At 43.2% G+C, this 25,454-nt stretch overlaps 1 protein-coding gene across 1 annotated transcript in view; it reads right to left on the bottom strand.

The window, feature by feature from the left end:
• The window catches only part of ADGRV1 (adhesion G protein-coupled receptor V1), a 1,865,288-nt gene that overhangs the window by 1,688,067 nt on the left and 151,767 nt on the right, over nt 1–25,454 (bottom strand). Inside the window, exons 10-11 of the mRNA XM_086963519.1 lie at nt 12,567–12,743; nt 9,125–9,348 (exon numbers count right to left, since the gene is read on the bottom strand). Of these exons, the coding sequence (XP_086819645.1) occupies nt 9,125–9,348; nt 12,567–12,743 (401 nt within the window). The remainder of the gene's footprint in view (nt 1–9,124; nt 9,349–12,566; nt 12,744–25,454) is intronic.

Genomic DNA, 25,454 nt, shown 5'->3' with positions numbered 1-25,454 from the left:
CCAGGAGGGGGAAGTGGTCCAGGGTGGGTGGAGGCTGAAGGGGGGGGGTTGCCATGATGGTATTGGTCTGGACTCAGGGGGTGGTAAGTATGGGGAGGAAGGATGAGTAGATTTTGTTAACTTTTTGGTGGAAAAACTCTGCTACGTTATTGCAGTGGGTAGTGGATTTTGTTTCGTGCAGGCTAGGTGGGGGTTTGGTAAGTTTTTTCACAATTTGAAAAATTTCTTTTGGTTTTGATTTTGCTAGGATGATTCTGTTCGAGAAGTATATAGCCTGAGCAGCTTTGACTTCTGCTTTATAGTCGTTGATTGACTCTCGGTAGCGACTTTTATTTTTCTGGAGAATAGTCTAAACGCCATCGTCTTTCGGTTTTCCGGCATTGGCGTTTCTTTTCCCTGAGAGCCTCCGTGTACCAGGGGGCAGTTTTGTGGGAGCGTTTCAGTGTGGTTTTACTTTTGGGGAGGGTGTCTTCAAGAGTTAGTGTGATCCAGTCTTCGTAAGCCAGGTTGGCTAGACCAGGGTCCTCATTGTAGAGGGGTTGGTTGCTGGCGAGCTTGATGGAACATTCGTCGACTGAAAGGCGAGACCAGGCTCTGGTGAATCTTGTAGTGGGTCTAGTTGGTGGAGGCTTAAGTGTGGTCCAGGTGAAGGGGACCAGTGAGTGGTCCGTCCATGGGAGCGGGATTGGTAGTCCGGCTACCAGGTCAACACAGTTGCTGAACACTGGGTCCAACAGGTGGCCCTTAACGTGAGTTGGGGTTTTGACATGTTGGGTTAATTGTAGAGCAGCTAAGTCATCCACGAGCGTAGTGGCTACATGGTCCAGTGCAGAATCAAAATGAAGGTTGAGATCACCTAACAGAGTGAAATTAGAAGTGGTACTAACGCGTTCCGCCACAATCGAAGGAAGAAGATTGTGGAATTGCTTAGGGGGGCCTGGGGGACGATAGATAAGTGTTCCTGAGAAGCAGTTATTGGGGGAAAGTTTGAGACTGAAAGCAAGGCTCTCACAATCAGGAATGGTTTCAGAAGTAACTCGGCAAGGAAACTGTTCTTTATAAATGATTGCTAGACCTCCTCCTTTTCTCTCAGGTCGGTCCTGCCGAGTGATTTGGAAGCCTGGAGGGAGGGCGGTTACTAGGGCAGGGTCGGAGTCTGTGGTGAGCCATGTTTCCGTCAGGAATACTATGTCCGGCATTCGTTCTTCTAAAAGTAGGGCAATTTCCGCTCTGTGTTTCGGCAGGGATCTGCAATTTAGCATAAACATACGGGAGTCGTGTGTCAGTTCTATGGCCGGCTTAGGTTTGAGGGATGATTTACATTGTGGACAGGTTTTTGGAATGCTTTCAACGTGATAGCGATGCAGTAGGCAGTTCGTAGCAGAGGGCCTGAGACTGTGGAGAGTTTCAGCACTGTAATACCTGGGCTCTTGTAGCTGAGATGTAGGGGGTATGGCCCTGGGCCCGGACTCGGCGCGGACAAGCGCAGACGAGCTTGCCTTAAGCGCACCTTCGGCGCGCAATCGTCGCGCCCGCTGCGCTCGTCCGCTGCGCTTCCGGTAGATACACATGTTTATAGGGCAAGGAAGGGTACGGTGGGCGTGGCCTCAAAGTGGGCGTGTCCCATGGCTGGGCGTGGGTGATGGCGGCAGAAGTTAGTCAGCGATTCCCATCTCCAGCGCTAATTCCGCTGTTGTGAGGGTGCCTGCACCAATGAAATCGGGTGCCTGCAAGCTAGGTGAGTGAGTTAAAATCAATTCTATTCAAGTTTTTAAAAAGTGAAAATCGAGCGCTAATGACTACTCCCGGCTGAGCCTCAGGAGGTTCCAGTATTGTGTGCGACGCTTGTATTCAGCGCGCTATTTGTAGTTGTTGCGGTGGGCGTGGCCTCAAAGTGGGCGTGTCCTGTGGCTGGGCGTGGGTGATGGCGGCAGAAGTTAGTCAGCGATTCCCCTCTCCAGCGCTAATTCCGCTGTTGTGAGTGTGCCTGCACCAATGAAATCGGGTGCCTGCAAGCTAGGTGAGTGAGTTAAAATCAATTCTATTCAAGTTTTTAAAAAGTGAAAATCGAGCGCTAATGACTACTCCTGGCTGAGCCTCAGGAGGTTCCAGTATTATGTGTGACGCTTGTATTCAGCGCGCTATTTGTAGTTGTTGCGGTGGGCGTGGCCTCAAATTGGGTGTGTCCCGTGGCTGGGCGTGGGTGATGGCGGCAGAAGTTAGTCAGCGATTCCCCTCTCCAGCGCTAATTCCGCTGTTGTGAGGGTGCCTGCACCAATGAAATCGGGTGCCTGCACCAATGAAATCGGGTGCCTGCAAGCTAGGTGAGTGAGTTAAAATCAATTCTATTCAAGTTTTTAAAAAGTGAAAATCGAGCGCTAATGACTACTTGTCTGGAAGGGCAGTAGAGTGTTAACTGATCTCTAAGAAACTGCGGACCTTGATTGTGTAATGCTTTAAATGCAAGGCAAAGTGTCTTAAATTTTATACGATTTTTAATCGTCAGCCAATGATAGTTCCGAATCGTTTGGGCAATTGGTTTAAATTTGGGAGTCCTGGAGAGCAGTCTTGCCGCGGCATTTTGTATCATTTGCATTTTGTTGACAACCCGAATTTGTGCATTGGCAAATAGGCCATTGCAGTAGTCCAGTGAAGATAATACCAGTGTGCTTACCAAAGTTTTACCGGCACTGTCTGGAAGGAAAGGGATAATTTTTCTTATGAGTCTTAGCTTGTGAAAAGCGGTTGCTGCTATTTGATTGGCGTGGGCGGCAAAATTAAGATGTTCATCAAAAACAACTCCCAAATTCCTAACCTTTTGGACAGGATTAGGCAGAGTACCAAAAGATGAAGGCCACCAGGCGGGTGACCAGCCTGGGGACAGTTTCCCAAAAATGACAACCTCCGTCTTCTCGGAGTTAAGTTTAAGGCAGTTGGAGGCCATCCAGTCTCCAATTGCCCGCATGCCTTCTTGGAAGCGCTCCACCACCTCTTCTCCATCATTATTGATGGCGAGGACTAACTGGGTGTCATCGGCGTAGGAAGTAAGGCTCATCCCATATAGTTTGATAACTCTAGCTACGTCCGACACATAAATGTTAAAAAGTGTCGGACTTAGGGATGAGCCCTGGGGGACCCCGCAGGGTAGAGACAGATCGTCCGACTGGAATGGTCCTAAGGTGACAGCCTGAGTTCTGCCGGATAAAAAGGAGGCAAGTAGGTTCTTTGCTCCCAGTTGGATGCCCATTTTTCCGACACGGTCGATCAAGATGGAATGATCGACCGTGTCGAAAGCCGCGGATAGGTCCAGCAGTACAAGTACTGCTGTTCCTCCCTGATCTCCCTGTCCATGACACAGTAGATCAAGACATCTTCACTGTACACTAGGAAAATAGACTTAAATAGAAGAATGTTTTAATTGTGTCAGTCATTTTTAGATTGTATTAAACAAATCAAGGTCATCATCTTCATCTCCATCTCCAAATCCGATTGTATATGGCTCCTCCAAGGATCTCATCTTTATTTGCAACTTTAAGGCATTTACAAGAGACCCCTATACCCACAAATGAATAGAATAACCTGCTATAATACCCATCATTGAAAGAAGAAGATTTACCTTTACTTAGCAGTATCACAGTGAAGTCCTGCTAACTTTCATACCTGTACAATTAGTCAGAGGCCACCCCCTTCCCCGGATATGGTTTGACAACAGCTCTCTTTTCCGACCAGAAATACGGGCCACTCTATCCCAGGACAAACAGTGAAGCATCTGGGATCCTGGGTCACCAAGGGTCTCCCTTTTGCACACCAAATTGTACCAATTAACACAAGTATCAATCATCATCTCATGCTGCTTGGAATTATCCTACTTGTCCTTCGTTTAAGAGGACATACGGAACTCAACAAAGCACAGGGCTATGAAAATAAGTTACTTACCTGTAACTGTAGTTCTCCAGTATTAGAATCTTTCATAGATTCACATTCTTGAATCATCCGCCATCCATTGTTGAGATGGGAGTCCCCGGTACCTTAGAAAAGAAATGTCACAATAGAAATAGAACATAGAGGGGTTAGGCCTTTTGGTTATTATTTAAAAAAGGACAAAACTCAAGAGTCAACTAGTCAGGTCACACCATCCTGTAGAACCTTCCAGAGAGAAGCTCCAGTCCTTCAAATTTTCCAAGCACTAATGTGTTTACGTACTACTGTAATGAGTTGTAAAGGTGAGCTTCTCAGGGGAGGCGGGTGGGTCTCATGTGAATCTATGAAAGATTCCAATGCTGGAGAACTACAGTTACAGGTAACTAACTTATTTTCTTACTCCAGTATTGGAACTTTCATAGATTCACATGCCTGAATCAGAGGAGAGAGCAGTAATAAGCACATGCTCTATCAATACTACACATCATCAAGTGCAAAAGATAATACATATAAACAGTAAGCAAAATGTGCGTAAGAATTAAGCGGATGGCGGGAAGAAAGAAATGGCTCACCTTTATTGAAGAAAGCTGCGTTAGAACTGCTTGTCCCACTGCTGCATCTCTGAGAGCTTCTGAATCCATGCAGTAATGTTGTGTGAAGGTGTGTGCACTCTTCCAGGCTGGTGCTCTGCAGATATCTGGCATCGACACACCCGCAAACAACGGCATGAAAGTGGACATGGCTCTTGTGAAATGAGCATGCACCTCTGAGTACAAAGGCCGACCTGCCTTCTGATGACAGAATAGAATGGCACAAGATATCCATCTAGAAATGATCTGTTTGGTTAGAGAGAAACCCTTTCTTGGTGCGCTTTAAGCTACAAAGTGTTGGTTGGATGTAAATAAAACTTTAAGCAATTTTTCTGATATCCAGAAAGAGCAGAGCTCTTGCAGATGATGTCTGAGGGTTTGCAAAACACGACTTAAGAATTACAGCCTCATTAAGATTGGAGTCCAATGGGATTTTAGGAATGAACTTAGGGTTTGTAAGTAGAATAACCCTATCATCCCTGAACTGAAGGAATGGTTCCTGGATGGGGAAAGCCTGAATTTTGCTAACTCTTTTTGCTGATGTGAGGGCGAGAAGGAGAGCTCATTCTAGGAGAGATGTGTTTTATATCTGCTTTATGGATAGGCTCAAGAGGATGTTTCATTAACTGTGAAAGTACCATGTCGAGGGGACCTCACTGGTGGAAATGCTCTGATTAATCCTTTGAGGAACTGATTATTGAGCCTGACATTTTGGGTGATCTCCAAATGCGTGAAATGACTGGGAGATGTTCCTTAATGGATGTGTAAGCTAAGCCTGATTGCGCAAGGTGAAAAAGGTAAGGTAAAATCTCTTCAGGTGAAGAGGAGAGGGGATGTGCTTTAGCTCTCTGACACAACCTTTTCCACTTTAACTACGATGATTTTCTCAAAAGCCATCCGTCAGCAGAGCAGAAGAAGGCTTCCTGAATGTGTTCTTCACCTGAAGTGCAGGTGTTGGGGGCTCAGAAGTCGATTTTGGAAATCCCTTGTAGGAGGAACTAGTCTACTTTTTCCACTTACATCCTGAAGGAAGGTCACTTTAATGAGGTGACTTGGATGGGCTGCGGTGTTTAGGAAAGACCTGAGAGATCTTCTTGTACACCTTTTTTGGTGGTTCATGAGAGGAATGAACTGCAGGATCATTCCTCACTCTCTTGACAGGCATTTTGGAGGAAGACTTAGCTGAAGTGTCAGTGTTCTCATCAGAGACAGGATTTTATCTGGTCTTGAAGTTTTGCAGCCAAAGAAGGTCTTTTAAAGTTTTTGCGGAAAACATTTGACAAAGTTTGCAGTCTTTTGTCTTATACGTAGGATAAAGACAATATATGCAGTCCTGATGAGAACCATCAATGTGCAGCTTCTTCTTTCTGCAAGTGCCACAAGGTCTTAAGAATCCCTTCTTATGTGTGTCTGACATATTAAAAGGTCGGTTTGAAACACCCAAACCACAGATACACAGAGATTTTGAGTATATCTGTAAATGTTAAAGAGAACAGGTCTGTCAGGAAAACCGAGCAGAGCTCAATGGAGACTCCCTAGCACGATGTGTGGTAGAAAATCTGAGGGGCTGGACCTTCTGTAAGGAAGGTTCTACAGGGTGGCGTGACCTGATTTATTGACTCTCAAGTTTGGTCCTCTTTCGGTCGAGCCTAGAGCAGCGCATGTGCTGTGCTCTGGCGAGACTTTAGTAAGGGCTTCAGAAAATGCTACCACTGTGGCCCAGAGCTTGTGTGCATGTGCACGGGGGCACGCTTACAGCAGAGGCGCCATATGGCTCCTCTCTCGTCATGGGTCATCAGCTTTCAAGATACGAGAACTTTCTTTCACAGAACTGTTACTACAACTGCCCACAAGGTGGTGGTGTTCCCACATTGTATATGGAAGCTACTTAATATAGACAACATAGAAGTTAATACGCATAGTGTTGCTTCCTGAGGAAAGAGGCAGATGGCGTTTTGTTTGTGCGGTGCCCCCTGGCATTGTCTCACACCATGTTCTCTACAAGTATTACTATATATTTATGGTTTTTTTCAACTCAAAATGCCTCCACTCCATGTGTACGATTAGGAGTCCTTTGCGAACAAAGAAGATGATGTTCGTCTGATCGTTCTAAGTTTGTTTTTGTTACTGGTTTTCTTGTGTATACTCCACTCATTTTCCAACTGGTCTGCTGCATCACAAGCTATCCCAACTGTGGGAGGTTGGGGAGGGGGGTGAATAAGGCTGCTTTCTACAGAGTTACACTGGCATTTGGTATTCCCACTGCCCTTGTTTCTTGTAGTCTTTCCCCAAAGCCTGATGGGAAGTGTAATGTTCATTTCTCTGACTGATTGGAAGCACAATACTTGCCTCCATGTCCTCAATAAAACCAGAACTTCCTTTTAATATTTAGGAAAGTCTGCAGGTTTCACGGTTATTGTAGGAGTGGATGGATTGCTTAGGACTAACGTAGCAATTTCAAATGTTTTCAAAGAAGTGATTCGGAATTTAAAGCTTTTGGTTCAAAGCCATTATTGCGAAGAAGATGAAGAAACAGTTGAAGACGTTGGCGCACCACTGGACAATTGTCGTGAACTTCTGGACACAAAAGTAATGACATTATTAGCAGTGCACGATTCCACCAGGCACACACACCACCAGCCATCAGTGCACACTTCCACCAGGCATACACCACCAGCCGTCAGTGCACGCTTTCACCAGGCATACACTCCATCAGCCATCAGTGCACGCTTTCACCAGGCACACACACCAGCAGCCGTCAGTGCACACTTGCACCAGGCATACACACCACCAGCCATCAGTGCACGCTTCTACAAGGCATACACACCACCAGCCGTCAGTGCACGCTTCCACCAGGCACACACACTACCACCCGTCAGTGCATGATTCCACCAGGCACACACACCTCCAGCCGTCAGTGCACGCTTCCACCAGGCACACACACACCACCAGCCATCAGTGCACGCTTCCACCAGACATTCACACCACCAGCCATCAGTGCACGCTTCCACCAGGCACACACACCACCAGCCATCAGTGCACGCTTCCACCAAGCACACACACCACCAGCCGTCAGTGCGCGCTTCCACCAGGCACACACACCACCAGCCGACAGTGTATGCTTCCACCAGGCACACACACCACCAGCCGTCAATGCACGCTTCCACCAGGCACACACACCACCAGCCGTCAGTGCATGCTTCCACCGGGCTCACACCACCCGCCGTCAGTGCACACTTTCACCAGGCACACACACCACCAGCCATCAGTGCACGCTTTCACTAGGCTCACACACCACCAGCCATCAGTGCAGCAGGCAGGCTCTTCTCAGAGTTTCTTGGTAAATATGTGTTTGATGCCTGGGAGGGAGTGGGTTGAGTTTCCTTAAACCATGCTGAGTATGCAGGTGCAGTTCATGAACTCCTCTGTGAGTGAGTCACGCTGCCTTTGGCTCACTCACTCCACACTTGTAAATTGCACCTGCACCAGGCATTTTCTCATTTGCAAAGTTCGGCGCATTGGCACAGCTAGGCAGCCCCACACCCCCGGGAATGACTGTTTCCTACAACCAGAATGGAAACAACATTCAAAGCTATGAAAACAAGTTCATTTGATAAAAAGAACTGTTAACAAAAACCATGTCCAGCTATTGTAGATCTAGCAACTTAAACAAAACAGCAACAAAAAACAAACAAGCATTGGCATAGCCAATAGGTATTGCTTTTTGGACCGTATAAGTATTAAGTTATGCAGCAGAATATCCTTGGTGCAACACCACCAACTGTTGCATAGCTAAACACTTATAAGGTCCCAAATGCGAGACCTATTGGCTATGCCAATGCTTGTTTAAATAATGACTAGGATATGTTACTAAACCAAAAATCCTAAGGCCTCTATGTCCATTGTGACATTACTTTACTGAGGTACCGGGAACTCCCATCTCGACAACAGGGAAACAGTTCCAATACTGGGTTAATGTAGAGTGACAGGTTTAACATAATTTACACAAAAGGAGGCAAGAAAGACACTGTCAAATCAAGCAAAGCACATCTGGTTGCTTAAATCAGATTCACATAAAGTAACAGTGGGGATGATCAATCCGAATATTTTGAGCTCAAGTATGGCTCTCGCTAAAGATAGAGTTGAGAAACCAGACAAACTAAACATTGTTTAAAACAAATTTGAACCAAGCCTCTTCCAGGTAGCTTTCTCTCCCTCACTAAATACCTTAAGCACCAACAGTTCCTTTATTTAGAGGACAGGGCCAGATGAAAAACAATACAAACTACTATGTAGCATGGCAAAGAATATCCATCAGAGTGAAAGCCTTACCTGGAGGCACCCCAGTGAAATCCTGTAGCCACAGACCTAAGGCTTTTCTAAGAGTTAGTGTTATGTTGTGGCTACCAGTCACAAGCCAGGACAATACAGATCAAATGAAACCAAAACAATAAATATATGCTATTGTGTGCTACCACCTAATATACATTTATCAGTTTTGTCATTATCACTACTAGAAAAATATTAGAATAGCCATTAACAGAAACATTACTGACTACAAAATAAGCCCATTAGTAACTGTCATCAAGTGTAAAAAAAATACAAATTGATACCTGTCGAGTGATATTATTACAGTTTCATTTAGTTCAGGAATGTCATCGGCCTTAATGGTTATGTTGATCACTGTGTCACTTTGTCCACTTAAAAACATTACAGAGCCATTGAAAGGACTTAAATCTTCTACAGTTACAGATTTCGCATTGAGACCTGAGGGTGTCAAACTCCAAAAAACAGTGGCATGCCCATCAGTGCCATCTCGATGTAATGGTATGGAGACCTACAAACAAAAAAAAAACAGTGAGTAGCTGAATACAATGCAAATTTCATAATATGACCAGATGACATTATTGACCATTAATTATATACAGTAGCGGTCATGTGAATGATAGACGTCTGGCCTTACCAGGGATTGCTACTCCAACACCCGAAACTGTGAGGCTTACAGCGTCACTGGCCTACACTGAATACCACCATAGATTACTATGGCAATGAATGGCTTTAGAAAGGTAAGCCATACATCGTGCATCACATTGCAGCAAGTTGGTTTACTGCCTGGCTTCAACCTCCTGCTTCAAAGCAAGGTGGGCAGGTAGCCTGGGACAGACAGCCCAGACTTAAATACATTGATTTGCTTATAGATACGATTGCATCTCTAAATAGATCGATCAGCCCTAGAGTCCCAATGGAGAAACCACCCCTGTATATATACAGAAAAGGTCCACACTGAGCGAAGCCAGACCCTCTGTGAAAATGAAAAAAAAAATGTTTGCTCCATGGTGACATTTTTTCTCCCCATAAAGAAATGTCTTTGCTTACAACCTCCTGAACGGTGAGTTTCCTTCTAGGACGTTGACCGGAATCCTATTGGTGCAGAGGGGAGTTTGTGAATGCTGGCAAAGTCACAAGTTTTGAGTGATCACAAACTCAGATGGTAAACAAAGCTTTTATTCCACTTACCCTTGTGTGGGTTTCACTACTGTGTAATTGTAAGCAGTTGCAGCCTAAACATTTGGAGGGCGACATGCTATTACAGATGCTTCTTGATCTCTTGTCAAAATCAAGTACGAATACATCCAAGCATGTCCTGTCAAAAACATGTGCTTCCCGCTAAAAAACGGTTTTGTGAATCAGGTCCTATATACGTAATACTTGCTGAATCGTTTGTTAAATGAAAATCTAAGACGTAGGAGTTAGATGGAATTTACATATCAATGGGTAATCATAGAAGCTATATACCTGTTTTTGTTTGGAAACTGACTGAAAGCAACAAAGCAAATAGATGACACCTCTCAAATTAGATATTAGATGGACTGCAAATGTTATCAGAATCCATAACATTCGCAGGAATGCCAAATAAGATCATATTTTAAACACTAGAACAATTGCAAGTATTCGAAAGAGATCTACATTAATCAACAATGTGCCTCACATAATGCATGCGACGTGGCTTGGGGTTGAATTCAGAAGGTGAGCCTCTCAAATAGTGCTCCAAATTCAAGAGGTTCAGTTTTTAAATGTAAACCTGGTAGACTATAGAAGCGTAGAGTGCAAATATTTCATTACTGTCAGTGCTGGATTTTATCGCACAATTAAATGTGCTATGCCTGGGCGAAACTTCAATGCAGTGATATGCAAAACTGTACCCTAAGTTTCGCCTGACACTCTGCTGTTTCTATGCTAACCTGCACCTGTGACCTCTCATTGCGGGCTGAAAGTACGGGAGGCAAAATTGGTGTTCCAATCAGTTACCCAAATGTTTCTCTTTGGTTTAGTAGTGGAAGCATTTGAGAGTTAATTTATAGGTCGGGGTATTGTTAAGATCCTTTAGGCTTCTCAAGCTGTAGACAAATAGACAATAGACTTTTAAATATTTAAGGAGTTAGAATTAAGTTTGGGGTATTGTAGTTTTCATAAGAAGCAGAATTCAAGATATCTCAGAACTACTAATGATATTCAACTGCACATACAAATTCTGAGCCTCTCAGACTTCCAAGCGGGACAAAATGAGTATCTTTGAGATGGGGAACAATAAAAAGCGGTTACCGAGCGCCATGATGCCCTAAGGAGGAGCAGGCTATTATCCTAATTACATCTGCATCCTTTACCCAGGTGCCTGTCTATTACTGTTTACACACTTCATATGTTGGTTTTAAGGATCCTGTGCACCAGTGTTCGTAATATAAGGACATTGTGACTGCTGTGTTGGTCAGTGGTTAGTCAGGCTGAGGGTAGATTGGTATCATTCAGAAGCACTTCCTCATCAGACATGGGACTGGCATGTGAAGAATTTGGGAGTAACAAGAAGTAAATCAGACAGGAAACCAGTTTCTCAAAATTCATACCAAAGATCACATCAGCAGCATAACATTTACTATTTTTTGTTTTACAAAAGCTATACCCTCAGAAAATGATGAAAATGAAAAGTTCTCAAAACTTGCCACACTTGGTCTGAAAAACCACGTCTGATAAGAGATTAGAGAGCAATCACAAATGATTTTTGTGAAAGCGTTCTTGAGAAACATGAAACATTTCTATTTTAAAATGTCAGGAATGCCATGACACACTCAACGTTTTAATAAGATAATGCTAAAATCTTACCATACAGATTATAGTACACAAATATTCAGTAGTTTGTACTACTATTGTGTTGGCAGATACACATAAATACATCTAAATGAGGGCAATAAGCCAAGAACATTTATGTTTCATCATTAACTCATGTTAAGTTGTTTTCTTCACAATTCCTTCTTGCTGTTAGTTTAAATTATTCATAATCTACACCTTCAATTTAGACCAAGTGAATGAATGCCACCATCAAAAAGTAGTCTTAATATCGCATACAGCCTTGAACTCCTGTCAAGCTCCACATAACTTCTCAGACAACTAAAACAAACCCATGACTTATTGGTTGGCCCAGAACCTCATCCCAACAATAATGTACATTCATCACACCATTATACAAGCAGTTTCATGGATAATTAGACCACCTTAATCTACCTGAACTAGACCATTGGCTAATCCCCACTAACTGGTGCCTAAAACTATGTCAAGAATCTACTTTAGCTAGACCTATATGTTGTATCATGCCAAACTTCCATGAATGTATCTCCTGTGAACCTGCAGTTTTGTCTGAAGCAACTACTATTCATGCACACCGGTCCACAACAACTGATGAACAAATTAAATGGACCAGCATATTCTACATTAATGTAAGTTAGAAGGTGACTTAAAACAAGGTAGTTGAACATGCTGATTTGAATAAAATAGCTGAAGTGTCACACGCAACAGGATTAATTGTAGTCACAGATTCATGAAAATGTCATTACATCCCACACCAAAGTTGGTCACAAGACAATGTCTGAACAGGTCTGTCCCTGCATCAAAGGCAGCATATCAGTCAGGTATTCTTAACTCAGCTTAAAAACAGGCACAAATAAAGTAGATCATAATACGATTTTCTGTAAATTAGCACAGAAAAACATTTACATTATTTACCATATAAGAGCTGGTATCTTCCGGTTCATAGGTAACTATTGGCAGTTTGCTTATAAAGCCAATTTCTCCATTTGCAATTTCAGGAGTAACCTTTAGAGAAATGTTTTGGATGGTTCCCAGTCTAGGAGTGAGAGGTGGGATTGGAGGAAAAACATTAACCAGCTCAGCACTTTCCATCTGTATGTATAAAAGGATAGAGAAAATATTAATGTTAGAAATATTTGACAGAAATATAAAGATCAATGTATCGAAGAAATTTTACATTTATAAAAAAAAAAAAAAAATATATATATATATATATATATATATACACACACACACACACACACACACACACACACACACACACACACACACACACATGCACACACATTCGCAACCACACACACACACACATTGGGAATTATGCCCAAAAATCATTTGCTCTTCTAAATTAAAAAAGATAACAACTACAATAGTATTCATGGTAGTAGCAGGTTGGTCCTTTGCAGCAATATGTACTGGATTATTGGATAAGCGTAATACTATTAACAACAATTTGTTATTTACAGTAGGTTTAAGGCTTCCCTAGGATTAAGTCTCAGTTTATGCAAAGCTGGTCTTTTGGGACACTTTTTGTGTAGTTAACATTCCTACGTTGGATGTTAACGTTTCAAAGAATGATCTTCGGTAGAGAGTTGTTTTGCAAACAGCTTTACTATAGAGTATAAAACGTTGTGGATTGCCATCATCATAGCTGAGAAGTGAGCATCAGCTACAACGGGTCGTTACACATTGGGAGTCAGAGAAATCAGTATACTCCCAGTCAATTCTGGTAGTACAGAATTCATTAATAGCAAACAAATACCAGAATTAGCAAAGGGGATGATTGTGACTTTTCTTTTACCTGACAGGGCAATTTTTTGTTAAGGCTCGTTCGATATCATTGTCAATGGAAAAGTTCAAGCGTCCTTCTGGCGAGGATCTAGGGCTAGAATCAGCAATGTTATCACAGTTTACAGAGTCCTTTAGAAGTTCTATTTGGGTCATATGACTCTCCCATTTTTCGTCAGACCTTTTTCCACAAACATATTTGTGGGTCTACGAAGAAGATCTGCGTCTCGAGGAACTAGCAAAATAATCCAGGATGGTTGTTTTTGATTTATCAGCTGCCTGTGTAAAGTTGAACCAAATGAACTTAATTTGGAAGTCCCCAAAAGGACTGGTACTAGAGAAGGAGAAAAATAACCTGCTGAAAGACATTCTAGATTTTAGTTTTGTACCATTTACCCCCTTGTCCTCCCTTCCTTGTTATTTAAGACCATCTTCCCTGCCTTCCGTGATCCTTGTAATACCTCCCCTCCCACTGTATTACAGTTTTTTAAACTCCCTACTTCCTGTCCCACTTTATGCCTATTTTTACATACCCCTTACTCCTCCTCCAAATATTTACCCTTTTTTGCATACTCCTTGTTCCCCTTCATGCTCTACTCCTTTTTTACAATCCCATTACTCCTACTCTAGCTGTAACTCTTTTTTTTAAATCCATACTTCTTTTCCTTCTTTACTCCCATTTTTTACAACCACGTTCCTCTAACTTGACTCCCTTTTTCAAATTGCGTTACCATGAACTCCCCTCCACCTTTACTCCCTTTTTACAGATCACTTACTCCAACTCCTGCTTTACTCTTTTTTATCATAACCACTACTTCTCCTCCTTCTTTAATTCAATTTTTTGCAAACTATATACTCTCTCTTTTACTTTATTCCTTTTTTTAAACCACTTAGAACCCTTCCAGCCATCCTCTCATTTTTCTTCTAAACCTCTTACCCTGATTTCTAATTTACTTCATTTATTTTCCAAACCCGAAACTTGTATCTTGCTTTACACCCCTTCCAAATTCACTCCCATTGTTTTTTTCAAACATCGTATTCCCCCTTCAGCTTTCCTGTCCTCCTCTACTCCTGCTTCCTTTAAAAAGAAAGCCCTTACCCTATCACCCACTTTACTTACTTATGTAATAAAAAAAAACTTACTACCCCCTCTTCTTCCACTTTTTCTTAGAAACTTTACAAACCCCATACTCCACCTTTTAAAAAAATGCACTCCCCTTACCGTTTTACTCTAATTTATTTTTTCAATCCCTTTAAGCTCATTTATGCCTTATTCATTTTTTTATACGCCCCTGACTCCCCCTCTACACCACTCCTGTCATGCACAACTGTTCTTTTTCCATCTTACCCATTTGGCATGCTGTCCTTTTCTTTCTCTACACTTACCCTTTACACAAAAACATATTTTCGTGGAAAAGTTTATTTCATCCATTTAACTTTTTTCCTACAATGAAGTTTTGTCCTCCTGTTTTTGCTAGGCTGACTTTTTTTATTTTAGAACTTCGTCAAAATGGCGGATTACAACTTAAGACACCTACCTTACACTTAAGAAGGGGGCGAAGAAAGGACTAAGAGCAGTTACTACTCTAAGAAATCCCCTGATTAAGGGCACCCAAGTACGCCTTACACCATGTAAGAGGTCGTAGACAGAATTGAGACAAAAGAAACAAATAAAGATAATATTAAGCAATGTTGATCAGAAAGACACCTTAGTTGCTGTAGAAGAAACCTCGATAACATTAGGCTTCTTTGCTGGAGAAAACTGCTACATGCCTGAGAACAGTAAACATTTTCAAAATAATGTTACGCAGCTGTAGTAATAGAGTTCGGAGGCAGCAGGTAACTTGAACACATATGTTTAATTCTTGTAGCCTGAAGAAACCAGATCCCTCCCAACCAGCCACGACTTAACTGGCACAAATATAATACTGGCCCCCAAGTGACTTTTCACAACAGTAACGTTACACATTCCACAAACAGCATTACAACATCATTACAACATCATTACTACACATCCCCTTCCCTTCACAAACCCAGAACAGACACATAAGGAGCAAAGGCAGACACAAGCAACAACAAAAACAGAAAACAGCAGAAAACACCTGGGAAACATGGTACCACAATACAAACAGCAATGCTAGGTACCTCCTACAAACTTCAAAGCTAGAACCCAACTACCCATACCAAAATCCCCTAACAAACCTGGTGGTCTGCAACATATTCTCTCCCTTGCCACCACCCCCTTTTCACCCATATCACGGCCATTCCTGGAAATATTAGCCTCCCTAACACCCTCTCTTTCACCAGCTGAACTAGCTTGAAAATCACTATCACCCATCAGCATTCACCCTGAACAAGTCTCCAAAGAATTATCCAGCTCTGGTTGACTTGCACCTACTTTCTGAAACCGAGCCACTCTTCTCAAGTTCCACGTCTGATCATTTTGCTACTTCACCCAGCTTCGTCAAACAAACTTCACTCTGTAGGGTCCCTGAAACTTCGACAACTCTCAGCTCACTCCTCCAGGCTTAATCTTCACCCAATCTCCCACACAAATCAAGCCTTCTTTTTGACCCACAATACACATTTCTTACCATGTTCTCATACATCTTTCCTGCAAACATGAAGGACACAACTTGGTCCTGGTTTCCTACCCCTGATCAACTTGAAGGGAGTTTTCCCAGTGGCAGCATTGGGTGTGGTGCAATACGCCCACAACATGTCCTTTACCACATTCTGCACACCCATCCCTCCTTTGCAGGCCAATTCGATAGTCCCTTTAATCCATCGTTTCAACCGATTCACCTGACCATTCCCTTGCGGACCTACACCTTCCAAAAACATTCTCATCTCATGACATGTGAGTTGCGTGCCATTGGCAGTGACAAGTTTGGAAATGTTGCCTCTCTTCTAAAGATTCTTCAGCATGGCAATAATGGACTTTGCGTTTATACTCCTCATAAACATAACTTCAAACCACCTTGATTTGGCATGCACTATAACCCCGCAAACCTCTCCTGATCAGGCGTAAAATCCCAAGGTCCAATGAAATCTAGGCTAATCTTTTCCTACATAAAATCTGCTTTTGACATAATCTGGGGATCTCCACTGATACCCAATTCAACCTTCAGTCTTTCTTCAGAATTCTTCCACACCACACAGCTCTCTATCCATTGCTTGGTATCACTGTCCAACCTTGGCCACCAAAACTTTCACTTCAACCTCTTTATGGTGCACATCTGGCCCATATAAAATGTGTGGGCCAAGAGCATAAGTTTGTGCCTTCCTGTACCCGGAGGTACAAACCGGTCGCCAGCATCATTACTACAGTAGTAATATAAGAACTGAAGCTCAACTCAACCCACCACCTTGAGGCCACAAGCCACAACACTGTTGCCTTCTCCCATCTTGTTTCTTGAGGCTTTGGATATTTAGGGCCTGATTACAATGTTGCAAAAAACACAGTTGATGGACAGAATAAAGAACAATGTCATACATTCACCCCAGTAAAAGGATCTGGGCCTAAATCCATCGTTTTTTTGCACTCCACACCACCCTGGGTTAGACACTGGCTATATGCAAATCAGCTCTGACCCTGTGCCTCATGGGAACAGTCCAGTCCGAACTACCAAGCTATGTCTTTCCCAGACCGGAATCAAGCATTAAAAGGACCGGTTTCTGGCTATCAGCCTTCATCAGCCTGGATAGCTTGACTCCAGTGATGTGGAGAGCCTGGGACTCACGTCTGAGTATACCCAGCACACTCGGGGCGAAAATTGCAAAAAACACAGTTGATGGACAGAATGTAGAACAATGTCATACATTCACCCCAGTACAAGGATCTGGGCCTAAATCCATAGTTTTTTTGCACTCCACACCACCCTGAGTTAGACACTGGCTATATGCAAATCAGCTCTGACCCTGTGCCTCATGGGAACAGTCCAGTCCGAACTACCAAGCCTTGTCTTTCCCAGACCGGAATCAAGCATCCAAGGACCGGTTTCTGGCTATCAGCCTTCATCAGCCTGGATAGCTTGACTCCAGTGTTGTGGAGAGCCTGGGACTCACGTCTGAGTATACCCAGCACACTCGGGGTGAAAATTGCAAAAAACACAGTTGATGGACAGAATGTAGAACAATGTCATACATTCACCCCAGTACAAGGAGCTGGGCCTAAATCCATCGTTTTTTTGCACTTTTCACCCTGAGTGGGATGGGTATGCTCAGACGTGAGTCCCAGGCTCTCCACACCACTGGAGTCACGCTATCCAGGCTGATGAAGGCTGATAGCCAGAAACCGGTCCTTGGATGCTTGATTCCGGTCTGGGAAAGACATGGCTTGGTAGTTCGGACTGGACTGTTCCCACGAGGCACAGGGTCAGAGCTGATTTGCATATAGACAGTGTCTAACCCAGGGTGGTGTGGAGTGCAATAAAACGATGGATTTAGGCCCAGATCCTTGTACTGTGGTGAATGTATGACATTCTTCTACATTCTGTCCATCAACTGTGTTTTTTGCAATTTTCACCCCGAGTGGGCTGGGTATGCTCAGACGTGAGTCCCAGGCTCTCCACACCACTGGAGTCAAGCTATCCAGGCTGATGAAGGCTGATAGCAAGAAACCGGTCCTTGGATGCTTGATTCCCGTCTGGGAAAGACATGGCTTGGTAGTTCGGCCTGGACTGTTCCCACGAGGCACAGGGTCAGAGCTGATTTGCATGTAGCCAGTGTCTTACCCAGGGTGGTGTGGAGTGCAAATAAACGATGGATTTAGGCCCAGATCCTTGTACTGGGGTGAATGTATGACATTGTTCTACATTCTGTCCATCAACTGTGTTTTTTGTTGATTACAATGTTGGGCAGATTTACAGTATGTCCGCATGACACCGCTGCGGTTTTGGGACAGACCGACCTCTGATTACAATGCAACCGCACATGGTGCGGTCACATACTCCCATTTGGCTATGAAAGCTGGTGCTAAGGCCATAAACCAGCCATAGCACAGGCTCCCATAGACAAATGGGAGAATCTGTTCATGTCTGCACTGCGTGGCAGGCACCTCAAGGTGCTTGTAACATGGTGCAGAGATTAACAGGGGGGCACAATAAGAGCACTCTTAGCCCACAACAGGAGGTCGCAGGATGAAGGGGGCCCTTCTAGGAGCCCCCAAAGTTGCTTTCTGACAGGCTTTCCATTTCGGAAGGCCGACATGGAAAGACTGTCGGAAATTGTAACCCCTACATCGAAAATGCTGTACATAGGGATTACGTCCCAGTCTCCTACTGGCTGACGGGCTCCTTGAGCATGTCGGAATGTAGCCGAAATGACCATCCGGTTTCAGTTTCGACTGCCTGCATTGTAATGTGGCGGTTAAACTAAAACCGCAATGAGGCTCGGAAGCTTTTCAACTTCATCGTAATGAGGGTCTTAGGGGCCCGATGTAGGTGGCAAATACCGGTCGGAAACGGCCAAAATCGGCCGTTTCCGACCGGTATTTGCACTTTGAGATGTAGGGGGCCAGTATTTACCTATTCGGTATATTTACCGAATCGGTAAATTTACAGAATCTGTAAAATACCGAATCGGTATTTTTACCGATTCGGTATCTTCCAGATGTAGGTGGGACTCTTCTGAGTCCCACAGGCCTTTCAGATTCGGTATTTTAACACCCAATCCAATTGGGTGTTAAAATACCGAATCCAGGTGTGCATGCACATGTGTGCCTGCACACCTATGCCATGTGACAGACAGACATGCCCTTAGGGCATGTCTGTGTGCCACATGGCACACAAGCCAGTATTGGGGGTGCTAGAGGGTGTCAAAGTGACACCCCCTGCACCTTTGCAGAAATCGGTAATTACCGAATCGGTAAATACCGATTCGGTAATACCCATTGATTCCTATGGGCTTCAATGCCCATAGGAATCAATGGGCATTACCGATTCGGTATTTACCGAATCGGTAAATACCGATTCCTTCCGATTCGGTAATTTTTAAAATAAAATTACCTACATCTGCCCTTCTCTTTTTTACCACTTCTTAAATACCGATTCGGTATGAATCGGTATTTATGAAGTGGTAAAAAAGATTTACCTACATCGGGCCCTTAGTGTCTTATTATACATTATAAGCTGATATCCCTTTATATTTCTCTTACGCTTTCCATATGTTAGAGACTGTATCGAAGTAAGCAAGAAAGACTAGACAAACCCCAAAACAAACCAACAGGAGGCAAAATCATATGATAATTTAACCAGGTTAAAGCAGATACAGTCTTTTAATGCTCAAATAATGAACAGAGTACAACACAGGTGTGGTTACCACAGAAACAAGAGAAACACAGTCAGAACACTAATAGCACTACAGGTCCAGAACGTGTCTAAAATGGAGACTGGGGGGGGGGGGGGGGGCAGAGGTCAAACTGGTCTAAAAAGACAGCAAGGCACCACGTGAGCCCCAGATAGGATAAGACCAATGCAGCGAGTGGCAGAAAGGTAGCAACCACTTCCCCTCACCTTCCCCTCACTTCACATCTTTGCTCCTTTCTTCTTTCACCCGCCTATCTTAAACATTCAATGTGATTCCTCCCAGGAGTCTAAGGTCTGGGGCCAATGTGACTTCCCATCAGTTGGTATCAATTCCATTGACAAGCAAAGACCAGGGCTGTAGGGTCAAGCTTGAAACAAAATCCCATTGTAATTCGAAAGGTCCAAAGAGATGCCCCCAGGGTCACAGCATCCGTGAATTACTGATAATGTCCCCAAGTCACAAAGCAGGACCAAAAGCAGGAACAAACAGTCTAACTGAGACCAGACAGGCCAGAAAGGACAAAGAGCAGAGAGATGCATGAACATCAGGAAAGCACAATCAACAGCACCCACATCTACAATGACGGGAATAGCAGAATAACATGACAGGAGGAGTTGGTGAGTATTCCTTCAGGTTAGACTCTAATTGAGCAACTTCCCTGTAAGACTCACTATGCAGGTACCCCTCTGCTGATCACATGGTAATATTTTATGCTTACGCATAATTCTCATTTACATGTTTCATCGATCTGAGTATTCATCTACTTATAATGCTTAACTTTCATAAGTAACTGCAGGCTTTATACCGAAATGACTTGCCAGCAATCGCCATCACTACAACATCTACTTTTCCTTATCACAGTGCTTAAAAAATTGAGGCAATCCTGCACCTTCTAGCAATTAACCCCGCTGCCACGTCTAAAAATGAAACTGAACATGACTAGCACGTTTTTACTATGATTGAGGCTCCACAAGACTTAACACAAAGCAACAAAGACAAATCACAAGAAAGAGTTTAAGGCACTGAGGGGGCGATAAGCAATTGCAAAACGTATGCAGAGCTTAAAATGCCACCATCTGAATAGATCCATAGCAGCCTAAGATACTCAAAATTCAATTACTGCAGTCAACTTTAAATAGAGTAATAGTGCGAAAACAGAGCACAGCACCACAATCCTTATAGTACGCCCTTTGATAAAAAATCAGCTACATTTGCCATGCCCCACAGGACATTTCCTAAATAATGTAAACGTGCTCCATGTGTGGATCAGTAATCAAATATATATTTTATTTATGTAGCCTATTTAACTGTACCTATGTGCTCATCAGGAAACATATTCAGCAGCACTCAAGAACCAGTCAACAGGAAAGGCACTGATTTAACTTCTTGGATGTGGGTAAGGAGACTTTTCCATGTTTCGGCGTCAGAACTAAGAGACTTCTGCTCCTTGTAGAGAACCACCCGGACTCTCTACGACAATGTAGCAAAGCACCCATGCATCCACACACCCCTTGGGGGGGGCTCGTCCCGAGGGTATAAATAAATGGGCTGAAGACCGCTCGGGGTCTTCCGACCGAGAGTTAACCACTTTCTCTCGAGTGATTAATTTATGCACAGCAGAGGCCTACCTGTCCTGTACCCGCCGCGCTACACTAGCGACGAGGCCGGTTGCACCACACGCGTGCCCTCCTACCTTGTGTCTTGCTGTCAGGGAGCGTGCGTTGCCCACCCGCGTTGCCCTGCTCCTGTAGTGCTGTGGAGAGTCCGGTGGAGAGGCAGCGGAGCCCACCCGCATTGCCCCTCTCAGCCCGGTGTCGACTGCCACGGTGTGTCCTCTGCCTGCTGTGGCCGCCATTGCGCCGCCAGCTCAAGTCCGCCCACGTGCCTCCCTGGACATTGGGAGCGCGTTCAGCCGGCGGAGCTCGCTGGCGTGGCGCCTATTGAGGCGGGTAAGAGCAAGCCGCCCCGCCCGCGAGCTACTCTGCACACGTGGTGGAGTGTTATGTTGTATATTGCTTTAAGAGCTCGTGTATAGGAATGTTAGAATGATATTGGTATCTTGGTTCTATTGTAGGAGTCATTCTGGTGAAGCTGTTAGGACTTATTGCATCACTTCCCTGGCTCCCACCTGTTGTACTACTTTATCTTCATATTAATTAAATACTCTTCTCAAATACCATTACTTGTATGAATATCTTCACTACAAATTGGCGACGAGGGAAACTGGACATTTTAAAGTGATTTTACTGGAATTTCGTTTTCTACATGAAGGCTCGATAACAAGAAAAACTTCGAGCGGAAAACGGACAAGTAGGAAATTGCATCTGTGAGTTATTGAACTGTTTTTTTTTAAATGTATTCTTCGTTAAACAACGTTAAGACACTGTTATCGTGTGTCATACCTGAAGCTGATAACCGTTGAAGGGTGTCGGGTTGGCTGCATTTTTCAACCCGCATCACCATTCGGACTCGAGGAGCGCGACCCAAGCACGGGAAGGCTGTGCGCGTCATAACGCATGCGTAGAGGCATGCTGGGAGTACAGTGACATCAGACGAAAGGTCACGTAGCGTGACCCTGCGTGACGGCCATTTTGTGTGCACAGTTAAAAAAATAAATTAAAGAGAAGTTACAACCCGAACACGAAGGACGCAAAAGAGTCAGCTTCAAGGGAAATAATAATAAGAATTTTCCGTTTACAAAGAATAAATAAGAGAGTATTTACAATTACATGTACAACAGGTGAGGAAGTCGGGAGAAGGTTTATTTGTTTTATTTTTTGTTTGATTTCCATATTGTTATAGTGCTTTATGGTGCATGGAAGAGGGTGATTGCACTGTGAGCAATGCTGGTAGTAGAGACAGAGACATGGCACAACAACATTTTTCTATAAGCCCTCCTGAACCATTTTGGGTTAAAGGCACTCTACCCAATATTAAGTGGATAGAGTGGAAGGACTATTTTATAAATTATATTGAAGCAGTGGATGAAACAAAAAAGATGAAATCAGAACAAAAAAAGAGAATTCTGCTACATTCTCTAGGACCAATTGGTTTAAAAACTTTTTCAAGGATGAGTAATTCTGACGACCCTAATTTGGATGAGTTTGAGAATGCAATTAAAAACATGGATAAATATTTTGCACCCAAAGTGTGCATAGGCGTCATAAGGCATACATTTTTTCAAAGAAAACAGACAAAAGAGAAAATTGTGGATGAATGGATGGATGATTTAAAAAAACTTGCCATTGATTGAAAATTTGATAACTTACATGACGACCTTATACGCGATCAATTAGTAAAATGTGTTGTAGACGTAGCAATGTAAAGTACGTGTATGAGGAGGATGTAGAGGTTATGGACGAAGTGGAAACAGAGGATGAGTGTGTAAAAAATGTTAGAGGGAATTATGTTATCAACATTTCAGAGAGTTCCCTCAAAGGTAAACCCATTTGTGAGATATCCTTGGGTGGAGTAATTGTGAGTGTTTATGCAGACTCTGGTTCACCATACACAATCGTGAATGAAGAAGTTTGGAACAAAATTGGTGAGCAGTTGAATACACCTGATGTTTGTCCAATCAGTTACACAGGAGATAAGATTGGCAAGATTGGTTTTAGATGGCTTACCTTTTTATTCAAAGGGAGGTCCACAAGAGGAAAGTTATATGTGGCAAAAGTGGGACCATCAGTTTTAGGATGGTTTGATCAGAAAAATTTGCACATTATTTTGGACCCTAACAGCAAGGAAAAGGTGCTGATTTTGATGATTGCAGTAAAATGGGGGAAGTACTGTCTGAAAGCTTTCCAAAGGTGTTTAGCAATGAACTTGGTGTTTTAAAGGGGTTTGAACATAGAATTATTTTGAAGGCTGATGCACAACCTAAGGTACACAAAGTAAAACCTATACCCATATTAATCAGGGAGGAGGTTAAGAAGGAGATTCAAGGATTGCCTGCAAAAGGTATTATAGAAGAAATCGAAACATCTGAGTGGATTTCTCCGATTGTGGTAGCCCAGAAACCCAATGGAAAAATCCGCTTATGCATTGATTTACGCCACTTGAACAATAACATCGTAGTTGAGAAATTTCCCCTACCTAAAATCAATGAGATGGTATCCTCTCTTAATGGTGCAACGTGGTTTTCCACGATTGATCTCTCTGCCGCATATCATCAGGTAGAGTTAGATCCTGACTCTAAGAGATTTACGGCGTTTATAACGCCGTTTGGTTGTTACCAATTCAGGCGTATGCTTTTTGGGTTGAATTCAGCCGCTGCTGTTTTTCAGCGGCTGATGCATAAACTTTTTGGGGACATGGACAAGATTTCCTTTTTTCAGGATGATATTCTGGTGGCTGCAAGCGATAAATCTGGTCATGATTTAAAACTGAGACAGGTTTTGGAAACTCTACAGTCAGCAGGTCTGACTGTGGAATTATCCAAGTGCAAATTTAGTCAGAGGAGTGTTTCTTATTTAGGACACATTATTAGTGAAGAAGGTGTCAAACCGAAACCCGCATTAGTAGAAAACATTGTAAAGTTTCCTGCACCTGTTTCTAAGGATGAAGTGAGAGCGTTTCTTGGCATGGCTGAGTATTGTGCAAAGTTTATAAAGAATTTTGCTGCAAAAGTTTTCAATGTACGTGCACTTTTAAAGAAAGACACAACATTTGTGTGGAATTCAAATTGATTAAGGTTGATCTACAAAATGTGAATTCACTTGCTAGTTTTGACCCTAATGTTGATTGTTTGTTAACTACGGATGCAAGCGACAAAGGCCTGGGTGCCGTGTTAACACTATATGATTTGGATGGAAAGGAAAGGATAATTTTGTTTGCCTCTAGATCTCTTTCTCCTGCAGAGAGTAGGTACCCCATTATTGAGAGGGAAGCTCTAGCGTGTGCAAGGGCTTTGGAGCATTTTCGAGCATTCGTGTGGGGCAAACCTGTGGTCATTCGTACTGACCACAAACCGTTGATTCGTATTTTGTCATGTGAAGGTATTTCAGGTCGTCAGCAAGGTTAGCTAGATTGTCTATGCGTATGAAGGAGTATATTTTTTAAATGGTCTACCTACCTGGAAGAGATAATCGTATTGCTGACTGCTTATCTAGACTTCCACCTCCTCTAGAAGAGTGTGATGATGATCCATGGAGTGAATACTGTGTGGCGTAAATACATGATTGTGGTGCACCTGCCATAAACAAGACTGAATGGATGGTTGAACAGGGAAAAGATGTTGTGTTGAAGAATGTGATGGATTACATTTGCAAAGGTTGGCCCAAGAAAAGGGATATTCCAGGTTTGGATGCTTTTTGGGAAATCCGCATGGAATTGTCTTCAGAAAACGGCATACTTTTTAGGGGTGACAGAATTATTCCACCTGTATCATTAAGAAGAAAAGTATTGCAACTTTGTCATGAAGGACATTTTGGGATTGTGAGGACCAAATCTGTTGTTAAAGGAATGTTTTGGTGGCCAGGATTTGATGGTGCGATAGAGGGTTTTGTGAGGAAATGTGATGTTTGTAAGTCTGCTGACAAGACACTTCGGACTTTAAAACCAGAAATGAGTGATGGTCTGATACCTGATTTTCCTTGGGATACCATTGCGATTGATATTACTGGACCAATTGGAGACTCAAGGGAGTTTGGTTTAGTGGCTATTGACCTTTTCTCGAAATGGCCGATTGTCAAATTCGTTGACAAA

The sequence above is a fragment of the Lissotriton vulgaris genome, chromosome 3_1 (assembly GCF_964263255.1).
Source record: "Lissotriton vulgaris chromosome 3_1, aLisVul1.2, whole genome shotgun sequence".
In the NCBI taxonomy this organism is placed as follows: Eukaryota; Metazoa; Chordata; class Amphibia; order Caudata; family Salamandridae; genus Lissotriton; species Lissotriton vulgaris.
Note: the sequence above shows the minus strand (reverse complement) of the source record. Positions and strands in the feature narration are given on the sequence as shown.